This window comes from Hydra viridissima, unplaced genomic scaffold (genome assembly GCF_058129835.1).
Source record: "Hydra viridissima isolate aposymbiotic clone 2 unplaced genomic scaffold, HvirCarnegie_v1 scaffold_6, whole genome shotgun sequence".
Taxonomy (NCBI): Eukaryota; Metazoa; Cnidaria; class Hydrozoa; order Anthoathecata; family Hydridae; genus Hydra; species Hydra viridissima.
In genome coordinates this window covers 3,528,509-3,555,429 of record NW_028324305.1, presented here as the reverse complement: position 1 = coordinate 3,555,429, position 26,921 = coordinate 3,528,509, and the positions used below count along the sequence as shown (strand labels likewise).

General features: G+C 29.1%; 3 protein-coding genes and 1 non-coding gene across 6 annotated transcripts; 2 read left to right on the top strand and 2 right to left on the bottom strand.

Annotated features, from left to right (window-relative positions):
• The first annotated feature begins 218 nt into the window (after positions 1–218).
• Positions 219–290, top strand: Trnae-uuc (transfer RNA glutamic acid (anticodon UUC)). The gene has a single exon. It is a non-coding gene; the product is annotated as a tRNA-Glu (tRNA).
• Positions 291–13,803: 13,513 nt separating this feature from the next.
• On the top strand, positions 13,804–20,483 carry LOC145189995 (uncharacterized). Its single transcript, XM_080066737.2, has 6 exons — positions 13,804–14,541; positions 15,683–15,766; positions 18,478–18,605; positions 18,796–18,915; positions 19,948–20,027; positions 20,131–20,483. The coding sequence occupies exons 1-6, from the start codon at positions 13,898–13,900 to the stop codon at positions 20,245–20,247; spliced, it is 1,173 nt and encodes a 390-aa protein (XP_079922863.2). The 5' UTR covers positions 13,804–13,897; the 3' UTR covers positions 20,248–20,483.
• LOC145189996 (uncharacterized) lies at positions 20,071–22,426 on the bottom strand. 3 transcript variants are annotated; one of them, XM_090090919.1, is made up of 3 exons: positions 22,254–22,426; positions 21,950–22,181; positions 20,071–21,620 (listed from the first exon to the last, which is right to left on the bottom strand). In XM_090090919.1, exons 2-3 carry the CDS (start codon positions 22,017–22,019, stop codon positions 20,644–20,646), a joined length of 1,047 nt encoding a protein of 348 aa, XP_089947045.1. In that variant the 5' UTR covers positions 22,020–22,181; positions 22,254–22,426; the 3' UTR covers positions 20,071–20,643. The 3 variants fall into 3 exon arrangements, with proteins under 3 accessions (XP_089947045.1, XP_089947044.1, XP_089947046.1); XM_090090918.1 differs by having other exon boundaries at positions 21,950–22,162; XM_090090920.1 differs by having other exon boundaries at positions 21,950–22,114.
• A 2,625-nt stretch (positions 22,427–25,051) lies between these two features.
• LOC145190370 (uncharacterized) lies at positions 25,052–26,208 on the bottom strand. The gene is made up of 2 exons (XM_080067212.2): positions 25,886–26,208; positions 25,052–25,466 (listed from the first exon to the last, which is right to left on the bottom strand). The coding sequence occupies exons 1-2, from the start codon at positions 26,128–26,130 to the stop codon at positions 25,073–25,075; spliced, it is 639 nt and encodes a 212-aa protein (XP_079923338.2). The 5' UTR covers positions 26,131–26,208; the 3' UTR covers positions 25,052–25,072.
• Between the last annotated feature and the right edge of the window lie 713 nt (positions 26,209–26,921).

Genomic DNA, 26,921 nt, shown 5'->3' with positions numbered 1-26,921 from the left:
CGTGAAATATTTTCGAAATTAGTTTATAGACGTGTTGCAGAATACAACATAACGCAAATATTTGCAAATGTTAATTTACTAATTCAACTCAATAACCAAAAATAACTTCAAAAAGCAATCAAATATAATCAAAATTGAAGTTCACATTTTATATAAAGGTTTATAATTAATTTTTCAGAAACTTATAATAATATAAAATAAAATTTCAAAAGAGTCATTCCCGCATGGTCTAGTGGCTAGGATTTCTGGTTTTCACCCAGGCGGCCGGGGTTCGATTCCCCGTGCGGGAGCATCCTTTTGCTTAAATGAGAGACGTTCAGAATTTTTTTTTTATGTTAAAAAATTTAAGTTTTTTCTAAACTTTTCGAAGCTTTAAATTTACATACTTAAGATTCATCATTTTAAAAACTCATAAAGATTGCTTGCTGAAATTGCTTGACAGCCTGAAAATGTACCGTGAATGGGGGTGACTATGAACGCTTTTTGAACATTTTTGCATCATGAAAGAAAACTGTTTGCCTAATCACTACCATTTTTACCAACAGAACATTATACTTTTCAGCTTTCTGTAAAAGTTGTAAGCCTGATCAACACTATGAAGTAAATGCCTTAGTTTTCTGGTTTTACACGAGTATATACGTATTTCCGAAACGGGGTGAAAGTGAACAGCCGATTTGGGGTGACTTTGAACACTACACATCGTTTTCATATCCTAAATTAAGGCTATATTACAATAATACAATGGGGGAAAGTACTGTTAAAGATCAAACAGATAACAGAAAGTTTATTGTAAATAGAACAATTTTTTTTAAAATTCAGTTCATGTTAAAAAATTAACATACTACTTTTAAAACCTAGTTTTTTTAATATATTTACATGTATCACAATGTTTGCAAAGCTATCCTACATAAAATAGCACATCAACTGTCACTATCCTTCAATATCTCAAATGATTCACACATGCTGCATACAAAGTTGATATTTTTAATATTGAGCTCATAAAAATAATCTTTATCATGAGGCCACAACACTGGAGGTGATATGGTTTACTGCAATTGTCGCATTAAATCCATACATCATTGCTTAACTCTACCCACTTTTTGTTACATAAAGCAGAGTAAAAATTACTATCTGTGTTGTTGCTAAGCTCTGTTGAACTTGATGGCATTGACTTTTCTAAACAATGAATTCTTTTACCTGGTTCCACCTTTGAACCACGTGGTTTGCGTTTTGCAGGTGGATTTGCGCCTAATCCTAAATTATTTTTGTAAAATATCTAAAACAGATTCGTTAAGAATCATTACGGTGTCTTCACCACCAGGATCTTTATATTTTCCTGGAAGGCGTTTCATAACCTCTGTTTTGCTCCTTAGAGTAGATCCCCGTTGCTCGAAATCCGCTAATCAAAGCTTCTGGCCGCAAAGTGTTATTCAATTTATTTAAAAGCGTAGGTAGGTGTTCCTTTGGGATTGCTCCTTTGATACGACTTTCTACTCTCCACTTCAAAAGAATACTCCTCCACGACTGCTTTAATCCTCTAAATACAGCAACATCTAATGGTTGACAGAGATGAGTTGCATTTGGGGGCATTGTTATAAACTTGATGTTATGTTGAATTGTGGCTTCAATAACTTCAGGAGAAAAATGTGAACCAAGATTATCCCCAATTAACAATGTTGTTCCGGCTTTTGAAATAGCAACAGGTAAGTATATTTCCATAAACCATCTAGTAAATGTTCTACTATCAAACCACCCATTAGGAGTGATGTCATAAACAGTTCCAGGTGGTCCACCTTGAGTCCAACCCTGGTAAAAATTCTTTGCTTTATAAACAACCACGGGCGGCAAAAACTCTCCGACAGCATTGCCAGAAAACATTAAACTGGTCGACTGCTTTGAATATTCTTGTTTTTTTTCAACACGGTTTCCATGGCCACGACGAACAATAACAGATTTGGACCCTGGATTATCTGTTATATTGGTCTCATCATAGTTGTAAATATTTTCTGGAGGTATATCCTTTAACTCTAGGTAAAAATTATCAAAATATTTGTTAAGGGTTTCTTCGTTTACCACGGCTCTACTATGTTTCACATTGTCTGCAACCCTATTTGTTAAACAATGTCTCTTCATGAAAGACTGAACCCAATCTACCCCAGGCATATTATTTTTGAATCAAGCGTCATTTACCTTCACTTTATCACAATAAGATTTGACTAAAAGTCTTATGTCCAACGAATCAAATGGTACTCTCCAGTCAGTCATATAAATAATTGTTTGGACAAATAAATTTTCAATTTTACTATCAAGTCTGGTTTGTCCGCCATGCTTTTTAGGAGCTTGATCCCCAAGCTTTACTTTTTTATGTAATGTTCCTAATGGAATATTGTACATTTTTGAAGCCTTCCTTATGGTAAATCCATGATTTTTTACTTTAATTACAGCTGTTTCTATGTCTTTTTTTGTGTAGCTTGTTTTATAACCACGACTGTTTTCCTTTCTTTTGTAATTTCGAGGCATAGTTCCTAAAATTTACAAAGAAAAGCCTAATTTCGTATTAAAAAAATTTCATTTTAAAATGAGCTATTAATCGGATACAGGCAAGCTATACTTTAAATTATTATTTTATTAAAACATTATGTAGCTGAACGTGATGCGAGCCAACTTTAATGACGTTTAGATGTGGGGTTCTTAAGATATTCCTTGATAAGTGAGTTAATTGCCCTAACCACGTAACTTGCAATGTTTGTATGCGATAGAGAAAAGGCGGGAAAAGATAATTTTGAGGGCAGCCGAAAATTATCTTCAACAGATTATTTTTAAGACAAGTGAGTAAAAAAATTTAAATTTTTGGCTATATTTTATGTGCTACTTCATCATTTAGTAAAACTAGTACTGGTGTTCATTTTCACCCCGCTGTTCATAGTCACCCCCGATCACGGTACGAGATGACAAAAGAATGTTTAACTCACCTTTTATGAAGGGATTTTAATATTATTCAATAATAGATAATTTAGTTAAGATTTAAGGTATTTTATTCAACTGACGTTAAAAAAATCAAGAATTTTCACAAGGTCAATCAATAAAAGTTCAATACTACTCACTTATCAGTATTTAGTATCAATATATTTTTCGTGTTAATAAGAATAAAACAAAAATACAGGTCATTGCAAATAGTGACTTACTAATAAAACTTAATGATCTAAATCAGATTTTGAAAATACAAACAGAAGTATCAAAAGAAAGAAAAAGTAAATAAAATTTAATTTGAAAACACATTGACAAATAAGATAAAATGGTTTACAGTTAGCCAACTAAAATTATTTGAATTCCATCAATATCATTCAATATAATATAATTCTCAGGTTTGTCCCCGAACAAAACCCAAACTAGGAAATATTCCTTGAACTCTAAATAAAATAAGTTTTTTATTGTAAAATAACTTTGTACTAATAGTTTCTTAAGACTTTTGGGCTTTTATAAACAAGTTTTTATGAAAAAAAAAAAAAAAAAAAAAAAAAGCGCGCATATACATTGACAAAAACACATATTCACTAACAAAACGTGTTTATACATGCACATATACGTATATACACGAATGAAAAATTATAAGATACACATATACACAAAGAAAAAAGTTACAGAGGAGAAGAATGAAATTCAGCGTTACTTTTTCGGTTAAAATGACGGAATGACTTTAAGAGCAGATTCTTAAGCCTAAAGATAAAATCTGTTTTTAGAGCGCTCAGAAGAGTACTTGAAGAAGGGACACACTGGTTTGAAATGGAATTAATTCAACGTTTTGTTGTCTGTAATTTGTAGTTGTTATATTGATCTTAGGTTATGCCCACACGTTCTATGATTAAAGTAGGTATGAAATATTGTTGTATGGATATTGTGGTGTTGATCCAAGACAAATGAACGATTTAGGAACTGTATTAAGTTATAGAAGTGAAGAATTTTGGATACCGGATTCTAGAGAGGTTTTTTGGGCAGAAAAGAAGCGAAACGATTTTACAGACGGTTTTAAGTTGTCCCCGATCTTGAAATGCATATGCATATCGTAAATGTGATCCAAATACTGAGTGATACTAACATTTCAAAATTTACGTCATGTCGAACTTGCTTTAATATGCCGCTGGGAAGGCCTAATTTAAGAGTAGGGTTATTTATGTGTATTTTGAATGAAAGTTTTTCATCTACCACAACACTAATATAACCTATATTACTAGACAAACACAGTTTTTGACAATCTATTCTAAATTTCAAGTATTTTTTTTTAACTTTTCTTATAAAATTTGGTATATTGTGTCTTAAATATTATTATTTCTGTTTTTTTAGTATTCAATGAAATTTTATTTACTCAAAGCCATAGAACAAGGCTGGCCTTATCTTCAATAATATGTTTATTTAGTTTTTTGAGAGAGCCTGCTTTTCACCGAAGATTAGTATCAACAGCAAAAGGATACGTATTTTAATATTTGATAGAAAAATTAGGATTATTAACTGAGACAATAAAGAGAAGAGGACCTTATATGGAACCCTGAGGGATACCAATTCAAATGCTTTTATTATCTGAGTAGGTGCAATTTAAATTTAATTACTGTTGATGAGAGGAAAGGTATACCTTAAACCATTACAAGGGTATCCCGTGTATTATACTTTTTTTCGAAAACACCTTAGAAAGCTTTTAAAAGTTGACAAAAATTCTTATACTACTCTACAATTTCTGTAATTCTTTTTAGGAAAACTAAACTGGGGTTTTGTATAAGCATAAATTTTGTTTTACGAAGTTGTATAACTTACTATGTTTAAATTTTATAAAGATTTTGCTTATATTAGAAAGAAGAAAAATTGGACAATATTTGGTGCTGTTAACCACGGATTTTTTTTATAGACTGAAATAACTTTAGAAAGCTTAAAGACATCAAGAAATAATCTTATGCGAAATGAAGTATTTAAAGTAATACTTAGTGGTTTACATAGACCTCCTAACACTAGTTTAAGAAGTTTTGTTGGAAGGCTGTTTGGTCTAACACTCTTACCTTCCAGTAAATTTTGATCTAATTTTACGTTTCCGTGGCATCTCTGGTTTGTCAAGTAAACTACATTCTGCTGCTACAACGGCTGCATCCCATTAGACTTTGAAGCGAGTATCACCCCGGGCTTGATATGTGTATTTAAAGCGATAAACCGAAAAACAGAACTTAAAGCTTACGCGACTTAAATTTTTGGGGCTTTCCAATATGGCGATTTAGGCGTCATAAAAATTGAAGTTTTGCTCGGATTATTATAGAGATCAGTGCTCCTTACGCGTGTTAATGGTATTTCTTGTTTTGCAAAAATTAAGCTACATGCCTAAAATGATTTTCATTCAACGTTTAACATTATAATTTGCTTAAAATAATAATAAAAAAAAAAAAACACTATGAAATAAAACAATATTTACCTCGGAGTGCTGTATTAGCATCCTCGATTATCGTGAAGATCATGCGCAAAATTTTCAATTTGAAAAATGTGTCAAACTTTCAAAAAGATTCCAGATAACCCGCTGCTTCTGATTTATTTTTGGCTGAATTATCAAAATGATTTTCAAAATCCTCTAACCAGTTGATAATGGCGGAATATAACAGATATAATGGTTTTCTAGCCACAGTGATGTTCCACTTTCTGCATCCTCTACATTTCGAAATTTATTGAAACATACCAATCGTTTTGGAGATCCACGGGCAAATGCGATGAATGATTGCACTAAATTCATAATATTCCTGATCTTGAAATTCATAATATTCCTGAATCTTGTGCTACCAAGTAGAGATTATGAGCGCGGCAGTGCACGTAAATTGCCCGCTCTTCTTTCCCCCTCATAAAAGTCTGCAATCCATAGATACTTCCAGACATGTTAGACAATCCGTCAAAACATTGGCCCCGACAATTTTGATACAACAGGCTAAATTGACACAAAACGTCCATCAAACAGTTTAACAAAGTTACGCTCTTGATGTTCCCGGTTTGGTAAAATCCCATAAAAAGCTCCTCAGTTTAAAATTTTTCGCTAACACGCCGAATGCAGATCGAAACTGGTTCTTACGCGGACATACCCGTTGTTTCATCGGCCATCAAACTATAGAATTGTGATTCCCTTATACTTTCGCATAGCTTACGAAACTTTGCATGAGCAAAGTCTTGTAGGAATTTGTTTTCAATTTCAGGCGAGAGCCACTTTTGCTTTTCAGGACGACTGAACCATTTCTTTAGTTCCAGAGAATCGTCTGCTCGTAGTTTGAGTAGCATGCGAAAGTTTGAATTATTTTCAATCTTTCCACGATTGGCAAGGCGTTCCCTAACACATTAAGAAGAAACATTTAGTTATCCAGTAAATAAATTCTTAAACAAAATTGAGGAATTACCAAATAAAGAAATGTTGTAAATATTTTTGATGAAGCCGTACGATTATCCATCATTTTTTTATTTTGGTGATAATTAAGCTGTTGGATAACGGTCAATTCCAGTGTTGCTGAGGTGATCATACTAACAGACGCCCTATGGAGTGCAGATCGCTCGTGAGAACCAAAAATTTGTAATGCTTTCTTCCAATTAGAAAATCCGTTTAAAATAAAAGCTTCGTACGAATCTTTTTCTCTTGAACTACGAGGTAAAAGCATTTTCATTTGGGTAGCTTTGATGCAGGTAGAACAAAAAACTTTTTCTTTCTCGCGGTCATGTAAAACCCATTTATATTTTTCATTCCAGTTTTGTTTAAATTTTCTTCCCTTTTTTGATGACTGTCTTGTAAAAGACGGCGACTTAACAACAGCGGGTGAAACAGTTGCATCATCTGACTGAACAAATGATAAATTTTCACGAGTATTATCTTGGAAGTTATTAGCATTTTGAGATTCAGAAAATAATCCAACTGTTTCCATTTGATTTTCTTTTTTTGAAAAGTATTCACTAATCTTCTTAATTCTACAACATCTTACAACTTATTACTTAAATGTCAATGTACTGTTGAAATGTCAATGAACTGTATTGAAAAGTCAATGTACTGTTGAACAATTAAAGAATTTCTTCAAAAACTTACTTTTTTTTAAATTCAAATGGTTTTTAATTCAAGACTTTTAAATAATTAATACAAATAATACTACCAAAGTTATCAAAGAAAAAAAATACTAAACGAACGTTTAACTCACACAAGTCTTTAGTTTAAGTAGTTCCGTTAATTTGCTTTTTGTTGCGTTTTTACAAATCTCAAACTCCCTTGAGACTCATCAGAAGCGTGGAATTTCTGAAATTCGAAAAATAATATAAACTTTTGAAAATCACCATAGGTATTTGCGGAAATATTACAACCGTTTTTAAATTGTTATATTTGTTAATCTTTAAGTATATTATGGTTTTTATTTTTTAAATATTTTTGAAAGCTTGGTGAATTTTCCCTGGTGGGGCAAAGCCCCAGCGACAAATTTCCGGATGGGGCTCGAGCCCCCTAGCCCCAGCGCGTTCTACGCCTATGAACTAATAACCCTTTTGGTGACAATAGAAATGTATTTGACTAAACAAATGAATGCTTTATAGTTGTTGAAAAAGCTATTTGTTAAATGTTATTTTTAAGAAAAATGTTGCTTTTATTTTTCTGTGAGATTCGCTTAGCTTTTTTTCTTTTTATCAGTAGCAGATAATTTTTCTACCAAATTGGTTGTCAGCAACTTGACAAAACCTTTTTAAATGGTGTGTCATATAAAGAATTTCATATCGTGCTAATTGTTCTCCAAGACTGATTCCCATGCCTTTTCTCATGCAAGAAAATAAATTTTTAGTGATGGGCACGTCAGCCTTCAATTTCTTTCTGGTAGCAGGAGTGCGTTTTAGGTAGGTGTTTAGAATAACTATTTCTAATATAAATAGCTATAATACATACTTTACAGCCATTAATTGTATGTTCCTTTTAAATTTGAGGTTCCAAAAAATTTTTTTTTATTTTGAGAATACTGCTTGAAACATCCTTTTCTTGCTTAACTACTTGAACTCTTCTTATGAAAAAATTAGACAAATCAATAGATTTTTTGTAAAAGTATTTTTCTTCGACATAAACATCAGGAAACTGGCAAAAGAAAATTTTCGTACCTTTTCCTTTTTTGAGAATGATTCTTTTACGCAGCGTTGCCGTATGGCATTATAGGATGGCAAATTTTGGAAAATTGACATTTTTTTGATCTAATGACATTTCATGCCATTTTGGCATTATTTTGGCATTATTTTGGCATTATTTTGGCATTATTTTGGCATTATTTTGGCATTATTTTGGCATTATTTTGGCATTATTTTGGCATTATTTTGGCATTATTTTGGCATTATTTTGGCATTATTTTGGCATTATTTTGGCATTATTTTGGCATTATTTTGGCATTATTTTGGCATTATTTTGGCATTATTTGGGCATTATTTTGGCATTATTTGGGCATTATTTTGGCATTATTTTGGCATTTAGTTACTGTAAAATTAAATTTCTTAAAAAAATGTTAGATATTAGTTTTTATTCCTCGTAATTTTTAATGGTGATGAAAAACTTTTGACTTCCAAACCAAATATTAACTTATTGATCCAATTTTGAAATAAATACTAAGCACAAATATGTTTAAATAGTATTTGTTTCTTTAGAAGTAAAAAGTTCTTTGTCTAGTGTTTCGCTTCTGGTATTTTTCATGTAAAAAATGTTGCTACTTTTACGCCTCCTAAAATGTTCTAAGATTCGAATTTAAATATTCGTATATTTTTCAAGCTTGTTTACTTTTTTTTTTTACTCCCATCAAACTTTGCGCGACAGAAATAAGAAAAGCTTAGCAGCTTATTGAAAATCTTTATTCGAGACTTAAAAAGTCTTCTGACTTCTAATGTCATTAAATCTAAAATGAATATAGAAAAGCTATTCGACAATAGCTATCTTCATCATCTTAGTTGTATATTTATCCTGATATTTTGTTTCTTTTTCTTTTTTTAAAAAATTATTATGAAGAAAATTATTTAAAAAAATTATTATGAAGAAAATTATTTAAAAAAATTATTATGAAGAAAATTATTTAAAAAAATTATTATGAAGAAAATCATTTTAAAATATTATGAAGAAAATTATTTCAAAATATTATTATGAAGAAAATCATTTTAAAATATTATGAAGAAAATTATTTCAAAATATTATTATGAAAAAAAATTATTTCAAAAAATTGTTATGAAAAAAATTACTTAAAAAAATTGTTATGAAAAAAATTTTTTAAAAAAATTACTATGAAGAAAATTATTTTAAAAAATTATGAAGAAAATTATTTCAAAATATTATTATGAAAAAAATTATTTCAAAAAATTGTTATGAAAAAAATTACTTAAAAAATTATTATGAAGAAAATTATTTCAAAAAATTATTATGAAGAAAATTATTTTAAAAAATTATGAAGAAAATTATTTCAAAATATTATTATGAAAAAAATTATTTCAAAAAATTGTTATGAAAAAAATTACTTAAAAAAATTTTTATGAAAAAAATTATTTTAAAAAAGATTGGCATATGGACATATACAAGAGGTTGTAGGTAAAAAAATCAGTACTATTTAACTTTTTGCTTCATTTTGAATTAACTTAAGCATATACTACATCCTAAGCCTTGACTCCCTAACCATTGCAGCAGACAATAACTCCTTAAACTTAGGAAACAAAAATTTATAAATAAGTACAAGTTAGTAAAATATTTTCTTTCTAAAACAGAATACAGTCAAAGATTGTCTTTTAAACTGCGTTAAAATCAAGTTTACTAGCCTGTACCATCAGATCAACCTACTCTGAGCTTAACATACTTTGTATAAATCAGCCTAGGTCAACTTGTAAAAGTTTTCAATGTTATATTTAAAAAAAAGCATAATTAAAAATGGGAGAACCCGGATGAAAGAGTAAAAAAACCTTATTGCGAGATTTAACAAAATTAATTATTTAAAGTGATTAATTATTGAAAAAGATTAATTAGTATTCGTTACTATCATTTCTTACTTTTGAAATGAAACAATCTGCTTGATACTATGATCTCATTTCTATATATATGATTTTTGAAGAGTGCTTAATATTTATTTTTCATTGAGAAACAAGCTTTGTCGGTATTAATTAAGCAGTTTGTATTTTACACAAAATTTAACATAATTTTCATATAATGAATAAAAAAAAGGTTGAATGGAACTTGAGTTAGAAATTTTATATAGTTTTTATTTAGAACCACCACCAGTTTAAAATTCAGGGCTAGAGAACATTAACTACAAAAAAAAAAAAAATTTTGGATTTTGCAACTTTTTCTTACACTTTCAAAAATTATGTTTTTTGATGAAGATAGTTTTGAACTCCTCAATATCTTCTCTTAATTGTTAATCTCTTCTCAGATTGTTTAATAAAACATTTCGTGTATTTTTTTTCTTTACAATTACATTAAATACTATCAGAGTGTTTCATTTTTCTTTTCAATTGTATTAAATACTATCAAAACTGTTGCATTTTTACTTACTTTATTAGGTTCAATAGGCCGGGTGAATAAAAATGAGCAATTGCTTTTACTCAGTAATTGGTCAGCTTTAAGTGAATAAAAACTTCTACAACTTTTTTTTAGTTTTTATTCACGTAAAATTGAGCAATTACTGAGTAAATTGCTTACCTTTACGCGAATAAAAATATGAAGAAAACTGCTGAAGTTTTTATTCACGTAAAGCTGACCAAATACTGAGTAAAAGCAATTGCTCATTTTTATTCAGTATTATCCCCTTTTTTATCAATACCTAGTTGCATTACCTGCAGATAGTTCTCGAACATTTTTAGCCACTCTTCTTCGGATACTGCGGTGAATACCTCTGTAATCTGCTTTTTTGGACTCTAGAAATTTTTATGATCAGTCAAGTATTTTTTGATTTTGTTAAAAAGTAAAAAATCACAAGATTTCAAGTCCGGCGAATACGGTTGGTTGTTGATTATTACAATGCCCTCCTTGTTCAAGTACTTTTCAACAACTTTTTTGTCATTAGGTTTTGTGTTGTCAAGTAAGATTTTCATGTTTCTGTTGCCTGACATTGGTCACTTTACAATGGTCCCAACAACAGGCTCGAGGCACTCCCAGACGTTGTTTAACATATTGGTTTTTCTTTTATCCAGGTAGTGGATCAAGAGAAGGGCCGTCGATTTAAACATGACGGTAATCATGCAAGCTCAAATTGTTCTCCGAGATTCTCCAACCTTAAGCCATAATGAATTTAATTGTTTGCAGCCAACTTGTCTGTACTATATTCAGGATTTTAATCTGAATAAAAGAACAAAAGTGCGTTCTTCTCAACAGAAAAGATCACGAAAATGCGTTGGTTCTTTTTCAGAAATGAATTACTTTTTATCTTAGTTATAAGCTTAAAAACTCTCTAATTTTTGAATCATCGTCTTGAAATGTCGCATCATCTTGAAATGTCGATTAGTTCAAAAGGAGCAGTGAGCTTGGATCGCAGTGCGAATTTAGAGAGAGATTTAGGACTTTACCATCATGCCATCATTTCATCTAAAAAAAGTTGTTTATTCCCTCTCACTTGCACGGTTTTTGAGTACACAAAGCAATATTTTTCGACAATTTAAACTTTGTGCCTATGTTGAGACTGGTCAGAAAAAGAGCAAACCGGTCGTAGAGCAAAAAATGCCTTAAACGCGAAAGGCGTAAAACAGCAGCGGCCGATATATTCAAATTTCAAAGTATTTGCAAAAAAACAATTATGCTCAAAAAAAAAAATGTTTGTTAGTTTAACCGAACGCTCGCTAAAGCTAGACGTGCCTTTAATCACCGAGATGTACCTTGTCTTTGTATGTGTTTTTACAAATTAAGTCGCCCAAGGTTTTTAAAGGTAAGAATGTTTATGGCGACGTCATAGTTTAGAACATTTAACATAGACCTAAAAGAGATTTATAAAATAAGCCAATATTGAGATTCATAATCTTCCAACTTGGAGCATGTCCCATTTAACAAAACAATAATTTTCGAACTTAACAAAAATAATAATTACTAAAAAAATAAATGTGAAAACAGTCGGTTTTTCTGTCCACATGACGAAAATTTGAATCCCGTAAAAAATTTTCCTAAATTTGGCCGGAAGAGTTCGTAAAATAATGAAGATTTTCAAGTGTTTATAGGCTTATAACACCATTTAACTTTTATATCTGAATATAGAAATTTGAGCATTGGAATTTATTTTTCTGATTGAAATTAAAGATGTAGAATTAGTTTAACAATCGGCGTAAAAAATAACGATCCATGCAAAAATAATTTTTTTTTTTATAAAACCGTCGATTGAAAGTTAGTTTATAGGAGGTAATTTTTCACGAAGCGGTTTTATTTTCATAAAACCGTCGATTGAAAGTTAGTTTGTAAGAGGTAATTTTTCATGAAGCGGATTTATTATGGGGTTTTACACCAAATAATTTCTTTTTCTAAACAGCTACGGTGCAAAAATAATTTCTCTTCAAATCCTCATGAGATATTTCTTAAAATATTTTCCTCTTCCAAATAAATTCTCTTTTTCTTATACTCAAGTGCAAAAGAGTTTTGTCAAATCCTTCGGTTTATTAATTTGATAATTTTAGGCTATGTTTACTTTGCAAAATAATTCCTTAAACAACGCAACCTTTGGAAAGTATAAAAAGAATATACGCTGATCTTATATCAGCGTTTATTGGACAACGTCATACTTTGTTATATGATTGACAGTTTCAGTAAACTTTCATTTATAGGATTTCCATCTCCTTTTTCTCGACAATCTCCAAACAAATGTTTGTCTGTGCCACCAATGAGCTGCACAATTCATGAATTAATGTTGAACTTTTTATACACTTTGTGTTTTATCCGTGTTTTATCTTACCCACTGGCCTTAAAGAGTTGAAAGCTAGGATAAAATTTTTTGTTAGTTCTGCTAATTTCAACATTTATTGGTTTATAGTGATTATTATTGCTAACATGTTTATCATGGTTATGTAAAAAACAGAGCAGCAAAAGTATTACAATAAATTCGTTAAGCATGAAAATCAAAATCTTATAAGCATAAACTTAAAAAAAGGCAAAAATACTTATTACATCTATGAATTTTGATGGTTAAATTGAGCGTTAGAATTTAAAACATCTAACAATTCAATAAAATTGATTGTTAGGCATAATCTGAAAACATTTTTGACCCCTCTTTTTTAAAAAAGATTCAAGCGATCGGAGCTTTGATTTTTTAAGCAATAAATACGACGAAAGATTGCTAAGGGTCTGGTACTTGGTTAGTTCAGGCTATAACTCCAGCTGTCGCAAAAGAAATAAAATCAAAATAATAAGTACTGTTTTCGTTTTATTTCGAAAGGAACAAGTGCTCTTAATCTACACCAAAAAATAGTTATTCAGAATAAGTTAAAATTTCCAAGGACTGATAAGCTTTTGTTATCTTTTAAAAACAAGTTGATGATTTAAAATATCTTTCAGTTGGCTAAACATGAAAAACAGATGTAGAAGTCATGACTAGCTAACCTAGCGACGTTAATGCCCACTTATCTTATCCACTCATGTCGTTAGCTATACAACTTAAATCTACCAACTCTATCTGATTAGAAATATCCCATTACTTTTTGATATTTGTAAATGCAAGCATGAAGTTAAGGAATAAAAATTAATATGAAATTCTAATTTGAAAAAACACTGAGCTTAAATGCTTACGTATTTAAAAGTTTCATATTTTTTAAAAATAGTTTTTAATTATTATACTTTTAAAATATATTATTTAGGATATGACTTAGTTATTTAAGGTTGAATAAAGTTAATCTAAATCAAATTTGGTTAAGCAAAATTGCTTCTTTAGAAAAAAAAATGCATATTGCTCGTCGCTATTCACCACCACCACCTGATCCTTATCCACTACCCAGCCTACGTTTGGTTATACTGTGTGTATCTGTTGCAGTTGCATTAAGTATGGTAGTTGTTATTTTACTTATTGATGTTCGTCCACCACCTCTTTCAGATATATTTCTTACAACTGCATATTTTCCACTTGGTCAAAGTTTACAACTAAAAACACGACGATGGACAAAAAATGAGAAAAGTTGTCAGAGCTATGGAGTACCTAGATTAGTTTCAAATATTACTGATACTCTTTGTGGACAGGCTGTATGGCAAAGTACAGCAGAATCTGAGGAAGGAGATCGTTATGTGAATAAAATTGATACAGCTTATAGATTTTTTATTAATTACAATGACAGTTCTGAGTACTTCAAATGGTTTTTATTCAGTGGTAGTGCTTTGCCTCTACCTATTTCTTATTATACAGAAGAAACCAATAATGCTCCAACTGCAGGTCAGCAATATCGTGCATTTCGTTGGGACCCTTTAAATGGGATTGACTTAAATCCTAATAATGATTCTAAAAGAAATGAACAGTTTGGTGTAAAGAAAGAGAAAGTCTGCAGTAATAAAAAATGTAGAGATGTTTTTCGTCATATTGTTTATGTTTTTCGGTAAGTTATGTAAAAACCATATATTTATGGATTAAGTAATATGTAAAGTTTTTCAAGCCTTATGAAAAGGAAAGATCCAAGAGTAATAATATTATTGCCAAGGCATGGATAATTAGTTATTTGTTTGGCTTATGAATAATCACTCTTTTTCTATGGGAAAATCTCAGTTTTTTTTATCTGATTGAAATGGAAAAAATTATTTTGCTGCAGCCAATTTTTCATCAAAGAATGATGTTAATAGCCTTATTTGTTGCTTTATATATTACAAAGACTTTAGAAAGTGTATTTGTATACTTATAAAAAAATTTATATTAAGAACAAAAAAAGAAAAATAAAAACAGCCTTTTAAAGGCATATTATTTATGTATAATCAGTATTATGATAATTTAGAAAATATTAGGATAAGAAGAGTATAATTGAATAAACATAGCTAGGATTAGCGTAATATTGATTACAGCTACTCTTGAGCTGAATATAGATTAGTAGTTTGTTCTCATGTACAATAATATGTGGTGCTTACATAAAGGTTAGAAGTAAGGGTGTTTATAAAAATAATTTTTAATTAAAAGAATATGGTACTTAGATAAATACTCCTTTGAAAACTGAAGAGCTTATGAAAAGGTTCATAAGCTCTTCAGTTTTCAAAGGAGTATTTATCTAAGTAACATATTCTTGAATTGTTCTGAATGTAAAATTTTGGTTAAAATGAAAATTGGTTTTTATATTTTTAGCTCAAGTAAGCCTATTATCATGGGCAGACAAAATAGATAATGAAAAAACTAACAAAAGAAAGTTTTGTATTTAAGTTGATAGCATAACCATGCTTCCCTGTTCAGTTAAAGTATCAGAAAAATTGTTTTTGACTTGATTTCGGGCACAATTTTATGGCAGCAGCAAAATATTATAATTTTTTCATATGGCAGCAGCAAAATATTATAATTTTAAATAACTTGCAAAGTTTTTAGGATAAATCTTTCTACATTCAAATGTAAAAAATGCTTTTTACAAACTTTGTTTTCCAGTGTTTACACTTTTCAAAGATAATTTTGAATTTTGAACAAGAGTAATTTTTTTATTTTTACATTTTTAAAACAGTTATTTGATTAACAAGTTAAAGTTATTTATTCTTTTTAAATTTCAGACAGAAAAATGCTTTTGCTCGTTTAATTATATATGGTTTCAACCATAGTAAAGATGGAAGACTTGGTGTTGACTTTGCTGGCCGGTTGGTTAATTTCAAACATTTTTTTAAAACATGTTATTATACCTTGAAGATTTTTAAGTTCACAAAGTTTCAGGAATTTTTAAAAATTACATTGTTTCTAAATATTTAGCATAGCATTGTCAGATTGTTTAGCACAGTAAAAGATAAAGCTAAATTAAATTTTTTTTTTATGCAGGATTTTCTCGATATATATGCATTACTGTGTCAAAAGTTCTTCTTTCATTAGATGAACTTTTAAATGAAAAAACTTACTTAAAAAAGGTTCCCCCAATGTAGAAAAAAATCAACTTTAAATAGAAAAATTACTGCAATATGGAAAATTTGTATAAATGCTTCTTATTCATTGCTCAATTTGGAATTTTAATTTACTTTTTTTTTATATTAATGCATTTTGGAAAAAGGTCTCAGACAACTTTCAAAGTTCTTTCTATGCAGATATTGCTTTGTTGGGTGAGAATTAGATATAGGAATCTTGACCAAAAATTTCAAATAATTTTATTTCTATTAGTAATCTGACTCATATTCTTAAAGAAGTTTGTTGTATTGTTCAAAAATACAAGTATTCATTTATGAGATGATGAAAAAAGTGTAACAAATTTTAATATAACCAACTCTGTTTGAGGTTGATTTGATCTAAAGATGATCAATTGATGATTTAAATCTTAGTCAAAGATGTGATGCACACAACTGAACTTCATTCTGTAACTTCATTCTTTACCTCTATAACTTTTTCTTTATGAATATGTTCATCTTATAATTTTTTATTTGTGTATATGTGTGTCTGTATATGTATATGTGAATACATTATATTAATTGCTTGACCTATATTTATCACTTTTAAAAGTCTTTTTTATGGGTGTTACTTACAAATTTTATAAAATTCTACTTTTTACTATTTGATTAGTTTGTTTCTAATGTTTTTCTTTTGTCCCTTTCTTTGTCTTATTTAGGTCATTGTGTTTTATTGATGAATTACCATTTGAAATGATCTATGTTTTGTAACATCCTTATTAACATGAAATAATAAGTATATATATATATATATATATATATATATATATATATATATATATATATATATATATATATATATATTGAGAAATAGCAAAAAAAATGTGACTTTATGAAAATATTTGTATGTGGAGGAGCAAATTAAATGCATCCTCTCCTTTCATTTCTTTCACACCAAAGAAAGTAAATGGCTATTGGTTCTTTATTTTATAAAAAGATTTGCTGTAGTATGTATAATCTATTTTAACACAAATTGAAACGAACTTTGTTAGGTTCATTCATATTTTTTTAAAACTCAAAACCTGTATACAAAAAGTTTTCATCTTTTTTACTTCTTTTTTTGTTCATTTAAGATTACTATATTGAATTATCATTATTTTTAACTCTGCAGAAAAATGTTTTGACATTTTTAAATATATTTACATTTGTGTCTTTGATTTGCTTGACTGTGACAGTAATGGAATTGACAGCTTGACTTTGTAAAGTCATTCTATTCATAAGTCCTTCTTTCATTAATTATTATTTTCTTATTTTCTTCTTATTAATAAAAGTATAATTAATTTTAAAATAAGTATAATCTAATTATTAAATTTACTTTTTTATTTATTATTTTGTCAAATTAAAGCAGTTTCGCCAAACTGAGGCATGATTTTGACCACCATTTATCTTACACTCTAGTTAAAATGCTTTTCTTGCTTTTTCTCTGTCTTGTGTTTGTTCCAGACAAGATGTTTAGTTGTATTTATTTAAGACAAGAGCTTTTGTTTTGTGTTCATGATGGGCAAGATATTTTGGTGGAACACAAAAGTAATCATAACTCGATAAAAATTAAGCTAAATTTGACCAAAAATGTAAGCAAAGTTGTTTTGAGTATTAGTCATCCATATATGAATTTTTATCCTGGACATAAAAGTCATTTCTGCATGTGACTTTGATATGTGACTTTGAAGTTTACTAGCTTAATAAATGTTTATAAGGTGAGTTTAAGTAAGTGCACACCAAAAACTTTATTTAAAAAAAAAATTGTTAAAACATTAAATTGATTTCTGTTCCAGCCTCTTTTCAAAATATTTTTTTACTAAATTAACCTATAAAAGGTTATTATATCATCTATAAAAGGTTAAAAACATCAATGATAAATTTAGTCAGATTTAAGAGCTGTTATGAGATTTTAAGAAGACTTGAAGTTTAAAATATAAATTAGTAGACCAGCTGGATCACTGAAGATGAATAAAAATTTGTTGTTGCTTTATTATTTATTTTATTGGATTTTTCCATCAAAATTTTTCTTTTAAATAAAAAAAAAATTAGGTCAATATCTTTGGTTCTTATTTTTAATTGAGTTTAGTGGACAGTCATGGGATGAATCTTTAAAAGTAATGCACAAGATCAATTTATTATCTGGCCTAATACTTAAACCTGAATCAGTAATTAATTTTTACACAGGGGAGAAATGTCTGTGCCTATTACTTTTCAAGGGGGAAACTCTTAAGATTGAAGGAAAAAATATTGAGTTCAAAAGTGTGTGGATGTAACTCTAAATGATTAGAAATAGAGTTTCAAAAGTCTATTAGTGTGAAGTATGCAGGCTATGTTACAAACTACTAGAGCCTAAGAAACTTAATAATAAGGCATCTTGCAGTGAAGGACTGTAGAAGGTGTCCTTTATATACATTATTATTATTTAAATTTTTTTTCAGCTTGGCAGGTACAATGGTTGACTTAATTTCTCAGAACCAACCTTCATCACTGGATGCTTTTATTATAAATTTTCAAACATGGGTACAATTTATTGTCCGCACTTTACCTCTTAAAGTTGTTAGTAAAGGTTAGTTCATTTACTCTATTACTCAAACAAAACATTTTGTATTAGTATTTTCATTTATTATTAATGATGATTTATCTGTTTAAGTATATATATTCAGCGGCAGTTGTATAAAATTGCATTTTAATTTACTTTTATGCTGTTGAATAATCCCATTATTCAAAATAAACTTATTTTAAATTCCATTATTTAGCATATATGAGCATTTTTATGTTGGGGACAGGCATCATGGCATTATTTGATGCTGACTCTTGGGTGATTCTCATAGATTTATTCTCAAGTAAATTACAGTTATTATGGCGGCATCTTATTGGTATTAATTATTTTTTGTCTAAAATTTTTAAACATCTTTATTACTAATATTATACTTCTTGTTTATTTGTATTAGAATTTTATGGTCTTAAATATTGATAAATATACTCTGCTTGCATGCAACTCCCTGTATGTATGAATCTTACCAAATAATTCCTAATTATTACCCAGGAAAACAGTGATTAAATATTAAAAACTGTAACTACTTATTATGCTACCATACAGCGATACATTCTTCTTTTACCTTCTCTTATCTCACTTCTCTTACATCTCTTCTCTTACTGTATCATAAACTAGATGGCAAAACTAGTTATAGAAGCACACTGACATACCTACTGAAATAACTCACCAAGTTTATCATTCAGGGTATAATTTTCAAAGCTACCATACATTTTAATGAAAAAGCACTAAGAAGATCTTGGTAAAATAACACTTTTAACAACACTATAAGCAATGTATATAGATATGAAATCATTTCTACACCATAAAGCAATGCACCAAAATCATCCGATTGTAATGTTAAGGCATGAATTTTTAAGATAATCAGCACTCTGTTTTTAATTTCAACTATCCTAGTAGAGAACAAATTAAATATAACTGGAAAAACTTCACAAAAAATAACTATCAAATAACTATCAGTTTTAAATCTGAAAATTTTAAAAAAATCATAACAAAAATCTGAAATTAAAAGTATCATAAATGAATTTTGTTGATATTAAAAATTTAAATAGAAAAATGGAGACAAATATTTATAAGTTTATAATAAAGGAGAATTTTTGCCATATTTAAGCGCAACATTTTATCCTTGTAATATTAGTAAACGTTTGCGTGTGTGTTCTTTTTTGATTAAATCTTTTTAAATTTAGTTTTTTATGGTTTGCAATAAAAAAAAAGTTTTTGGTGTAACTTTTGTTTATTTTTTTAATAAATCTATTTTATTTTATTTTTTTATTAATCTATTTTATTATTATTTTCATCTATTTCAGTTTCTGACTGTAAAAGTTTAAAAGCTTGATTTTTTTTCCTCCTTCAGAGGCTTCGATAAAAGACTTGTACTTTTTGGTGGTTGCACTATTTTTACTTGTCGTCCATCGAACGCAGATATTTCTTTCGGTAAGTTCATTTTTTTAATTATATTAAAAACCATAGGCAAATAACCAACTCCAAAAAATATTAATCCGACGAGCAAATCAATTCAAAATTTCTATTATTACAGCCATACGGTGAAATGAATCACATACACACAAAATGCAGCAGTTTATTGACGTCAGCAGTTGAAAAAACGCGTCAGCAAGCTGATTCTGTTAAAGACGATATAATTTTGCAGTCCTGATCGATTTGAGAACGCATCAAGGAACAATTTAGTTTTTAAAGAAATGTTTTGCTTGTTTGAACAAGTTTTATGTTTTATATTTTGTTTACTATGTTCCGGTAACCGTTACTTTCTACGTGATGGTTTTCTCCGGTAACCGTTACTTTTTATGTGGTGGTTTTTGTTTGCATTTTGTATATTGAGGCATATACACGTGTTTATTTTTTATTTTCGGACAATAGAAGTCCTTTAAAGGCTTTTTTTTGTTTGCTCGTTCGCCACATTTTTAACTAGTAATAGTTTTTGTTTTCTTCATAACGTGAAGACTTGCCTTGTTTTCTTCATAATGTGGAAAAGACTTACTAATAAAAATTTTCAGCATGCAGTAAATGGTTATTAACATGAGATTAGTTTCTGCTAAAATGTTAAACACTGAACATATCGCTGAGTTTTTGCGATGAGCAAGTGTTTCAATAAAAGCAGATTTAAATCCCTATTGTGGTGGCTTTTGTGGTGCAACTTAAAGGGATGTATGAACCAAATGTACGGTTTGCTTAAATAAAGCATCCAGAATATTCTACTATCTATAACACGCTGGTCATTTTTTCTCACATCGCCAGGAATATAATGTCCGCTCAGTACTTTTAGTTGGTTTGACTCCGTTAAAAAACGCAACATGGTTGGTATAGCTATTTCCAGAAACACCTGATGCCTATAAAAAATTCTAGAAAGCTCTTGGAACTTCATGGCAAATTTTTGTGGAATATATAATATATCTGAGCGTCCGCTGTGCACCAAAGACAAGTTATTTCCATTTTTTATAAATGTTCGAAATAGTCGGTGATACATTTTATATCTTTTACCTAGCGTGTGAATTTCTTGTACAGCCTGCTTTGTGTTGTTAAACCCGTACGGAGAAACCCACCAGTACCATGCCGTTGGAATCGACTCGTTTAAGTTTACATAACCGTATTGATTGTTCGAATGCCAAATTAAATCAAAATCAAAATTTCCATCTATCAAGTTCCAATAGTTTAGTATGACGTCATCGTTTATATAAAAATAACCATCAAAGTTGTGGTGGGAGCGAATAACCTCCGCCAAGCATTCATATCCAAATAGTCCACGTCGTATATCGACTACAGTAATGTTTTTAAACGATTTCCCTTGCACTGAGCCGCAAAAAAATATTTTACGGAATATTGGTCCGTAAAATTCGTGTAGTAACGGAATGCTATCATAAAACGGATTGTTGTAGATTATTACTAGCGCAATACGATTAAAATAATTTTTTCTGCATTTGAGCTCTTCATGACGATAAGAGTCATTGTTAAAGCAGGTGTGTACTGCCAATTGTCTCTTATTTGATGGGTTGAACTGCTGAAGGTCGGTATCTAAACAAAGTATTCAAATACATCAACGTACTTGTTGATTGGTTTAAGTGGCTTTTTGTTGATTGTTACAAGTGGCTTTTTGGTTAGCGAACATTTGTGGCATTATATATATATATATATATATATATATATATATATATATATATATATATATATATATATATATATATATATATATATAATGCCACAAATGTTCGCTAACCAAAAAGCGAACCTAATTTATATATATATATATATATATATATATATATATATATATATATATATATATATATATATATATATATAAATTAGGGGGTAATTTTTTATTTATATTAAAAATTGATTACCTCTGAAAAAATAAATAACAAATATTAAGATAGCAACAGCTAACATCAAAATCAAGTTCTCGTTTTTCATCGCTTTCGTTCGAAAACAAGTTTATAAAAAGTTTATGAAGGTTTGAGCCTTTAAACTTCCAAGATCGGACCCTTTATATTATAAAGTTGTAGTCTCTAAATTATGAAGCTTGGTCTTTTAACTATGAAGGTTGGTGCCTTAAACTAATTAAAAGAAAGTGGTCTACAGAAAGTTTTACAAAAAAAAATGCTTTCAGAAAATTTTCTCTAAATTAAAGACAGTAACAAAACTTACCATTCTAAAGAAATTCTCTTTATATGCTATATGTTTAAACGTAATTTTACATATTTGAAAATGAAATATCTTTTTAAAAATAGAATTTAACTTAAGTATAAAAATCAAAGTCAAAATGATTTCACTTCAAGTTAATAGTGCACATTACTTTTTTTCTTCACACTCCTGTTAGGTATGGATCACACTCACTATCAGGTTTATTGTACAGAGCGAAGAGAGTTGTCTCTCACTCACGATCAGGTTTATTGTACAGAGCTCATTGCGAAGAGAGTTGTCTCTCACTCACGATCAGGTTTATTGTACAGAGCTCATTGCGAAGAGAGTTGTGGTTTAATTTTCATCTAGATTGAGACACACTTCATAGCCGGATAAATTTTATAACTATTAGGCCCAAAACACTTCTATGAACCACAACTCTTAGACACCAAATATCTTTATAAAAAATAAGTAGAATGTTTTTGCTCTTAAAATTATACAAAAACAAAAGGCTATTTAAAATCATCTTGTCCCGCTAAGGAGTTGACAAGTAAATAACATATGCTTTCAATTTTAAGATCAACCTTTTGAACACCAAACTATTTAAAATGATTCTTTTGCGCAAAAGTTTTACATTTTCATTAAATTTTTCTTTTAGTGGTTTCATAAACTCAAAGTTAACTTCTTTTGATGATAAAAATTCTAAAATATTTCAAACTATAGGAATGTAAAAAATAATATTTTGCATGTTAGTTGTACAGAATAAGTTTCGAAAACTTTCAAAGTAACCTGTCAACAGCTTGTTTATATATGAAAAATACTTAAACTTTTGTTTGTTTAGAGTGCTACACATGAGCTACGCATGAGCTGCACATAAGCTGCACATGAGCTATACATGAGTGTAACTGAAAACTCAATTTAGTCCAATTGAAGTGATCATAATTTATATTTAGAGTACTACATATAAGTCACGTGAGTGAAACTGAAATCTCAATTTAGTTCAATTAAAATATTTACAATTTATATTTTGTTTATAATGACTGGAAAAGCAAAGCTAAACACACATTAATGTACTAAATATAAATGCAAATAATAATAATAATAATAATAATAATAATAATAATAATAATAATAATAATAATAATAATAATAATAATAATAAAAAATATATGACCATTAATGTACCAAATTATATACTAAATATTCAATAAATAGAACAACTCGCAGAGTTTTGAAGTTTCTAATATACAAATCAATTTGCACATACATAACTTTAAAAATAACACAGGCCAACACATCTTTTGGTATAATATTCAAGTTTTAAATATAACAAGGCACCGTTTTAGTGTTGATTTCTAAATTACTTGAAACTATTTCTGTTAGTTTGTATTTATAAAACTTCTACTTGTAAGTTAGTTTTGTTGTAAAATCAAAATTTCTGATATTTTTAATTATTTTGTTAACCATATTCATTTTTTGACTTAGGCTACGGCCAATTTTTATGCAGTATAGGTTCACGTTTCTTTCTTGGTTGCAGTGAAAATAAAATAATATCATATGGGTTACTGTCAGAAAGTAGTCATATCATTTACAGATTTACAGGTCTATTAAGCTATAATCAAGTGCAGTGTTTAGTTTAATTTAATATGATATTTCTAAGATCTGTAGATTGGGGAAATTCACTTGCTCAAAATTAATGTGGACAAGAAGAATTCTTGGAGAAGCACTGGAGAATATAAAGTTGGACAATTGAATTATCAACTTGTCAAAATTCATTTTAATATTGAATAGTGTAACTGTAAAAGTTCAAAGGGTAAATTGAGAATCTGAGATATAAACTAAGGTGGGCTCTTGGTAAATTTTACAGCCACTTGGTTGTAAATAAACTAACTACATGCTACGTAAAGTCAAAAAAAGAAGACTTCAAGACGGTTTAAATTTTAGTAATATTGTAAATAATTAATAAATAAATGATTAATACTTCATTAACTTTTCAAAAAAGAAACTTTATGATCATTTTGTGGAACAAAAAAATTGGAAACCCCGCTTTATTGTTTTTAAATAACTAAATGCTAACAAAAAATGATACAAAATATCTAGTTTAATTGTCCAGAGTGACAATTTTTAAGAGAGTGTCTTTCAGAACCTCGTTTTGTTAAGATAAAGTTGTTGTTTTGTTTATCATTTTGCTGAAAATTCTATTTGAAAAAAAGTCATCATATTACAAACTCCCCTCACAACGTATGGCCGCATTTTAATGTTCTGCAGAATAAAATCTGTCACTAGTCTAAAACGCTGTTAACTAAGTAATTGACGCATATTTTATGTACTTAAGTAATACGGGCCATTCATTTGGTGTTGTCTTTCTTTTAAATGTTGTATCCGTCATAAAAATATGTTTGAAAGGCCCACCTAACCTTTAATGGGCTCTAGTGTGGCACTTCGGCTGCACCTCCTTTTCGTGGGGTCTGCTTTGTATAGTTTGGAATGATAACACAGTGAGGGACAAATTTGCTTACTGTTTATTTCATGCGTTCAAAGAACAAATCTGCATACTGTTTATTTTATGCGTTCAAGTTTTGTCAATAATTGAATTGGTTATTTATCGAAGGACATTAGTCATGATTTTTTTTAAAACTGATTGACTACCGAACATTTAATATACTTTACTTTTGTTTTTGTTTTTATCGTTATTTTTTTTCTTGTTCACATAAAAAAATTTTATTACGCAAAAAGGCTATAAATTTTATTGAAAAAGCTTAAAAAATAAAAAAACATAAACACAAAAATAAAGAATGAACATTAAAAAGAAAAATCAAACATTGTTTTCACATTTCTTTAAACTACGCCACAATCTTTATATCTGCGCAATTTACAAAGTGCTCTTGAGGCCCAAATCCCATACCACATTTTCTCGTTGCACTGTCACATCCCCAGTTGTTTCCGCCTTTGTACCACCACTGTAAAACGCATCGCTCGCATGTTAAACCAGAAGGAAGACGTACCTTATATTTATATAAAAATCTACCCGCTTCTGTAACAGGAAACTGTGTTCCTCCTTCTACTAATGACAAAAGTTCTCCATTTAACTTTCCAATTGCATCTCCTGATGTCTTAGTATTTGAAAAATCACCCACTCTAATCTCAAAATATCCTTTGTGACTTGTAGTCAACAGAATTTCAACATCGATTATTTGTCCACTTTTATATGTCCTTGTAATGATGCCCTTTGCATAACTAAATAAAAATATATATGCATTTCATAAATTAACTAATATTGCATTCTATAATTAATGTTTATAATTTATGTAAATTGATTATGTGTATTGAACGCAACAAATTTTTTAATTAAAAAAAAACAACCGATAAATCATTAATCAAGGTAATGGCTACATTTTAGTTTCCACACTAATTTCATTGGCTAATGTATAGTAGTTAGAGATACAATAGTTAAAGCTTAATAAAATTTAAGTTTTCTCTATTTTATCTTTTTTCTAAGTTTGCTTGTTTCCAATCTTCTACTAAAAGAAACAAAAGCTATTTTCTCTTCTTCGCTTTCCCCCGCCTTTTCTCTTTTACCTTGCTTTATGTGAGAAAAAAAAGACAATCTTAAGAATAAAAATACAATCAATTTAAATATTGATATTTTAGATTACCTTCCTCCGTCCATATGTGGCTGATCTTTTACATGCCAAGGGTCTCCACAAACTCCACAGCGACCACCATTGTTTAAGTTCATAACAGTGGCTCCTCCACAAAAGAGCTCGTTATCATTGTAATTTTTTGGTGTATTAAAGCCGAACCTCCACATTGAATTCCTTGCAGGCGGGTTTTGTAGATAACCATGACCAGAAATTGGTTGAGCAAGACTAATCAAAGTGATGGCTACAATAAACTTCATGTTAAAAGTATTTTTTTAAAAGCGTTTTACTTCTTCAATACTTCGTTAATCAGATCAAAAGAGAGTGTTTTGAATCCATTTCAGGTATTTATACTAGCTTTTTACAGTTTGTACAGCTTTTCGATGCCTCTTCATAATTTAAACGTGTTGTTTTATAATAAGAATAGCAACGAAAGAAAAATTTGTCAATATTTAAAAAGGTATGTTTGATGTCGTTGTGTAATTTTCCACTCCTACTTTATAATGCCTATTTCTTTAACTCCTACCTTTTTCATGCCTATATCTTTAACTTGGCCAATCTAATTTTAAAACTGTATATTGTAATAAATTTTGTTGTAAGAACGAATTAGCTTCTTTGGTCGCTTATAAGGTCCTTTTTTATATTTGACTTTTCATGTTGATCGAGGCAATTTTAGATAATCAAGGATGTTTTGTGCGTATCTATTTATATATTATCTAGGTGTATTTATTTGATCATTCTTAGCATTTAAGCCAGCACTAAAATTAAATCCGGCGATCGATTAGGAATAAACTTTACATTAGTTGACAAGAGCGGTCACATTTTCTATACTTATTGCACACCATAGTGTCGTTCATGAACAGTTACTCGGATATTTAATGATTTAAGTAAAATATTTATTTTGATCGTGGTGAGGAGAAAGGAGGAGGGGCACTTTTCCTTTTAGAGTTACATTTAAAAAGATTCTCAAACGACATTTTTGTATGATTGAAACTTATTAGTAAAATGCGTTGAAATTTATTTGAAAATTATGCCTATGAGTCAAAATAAA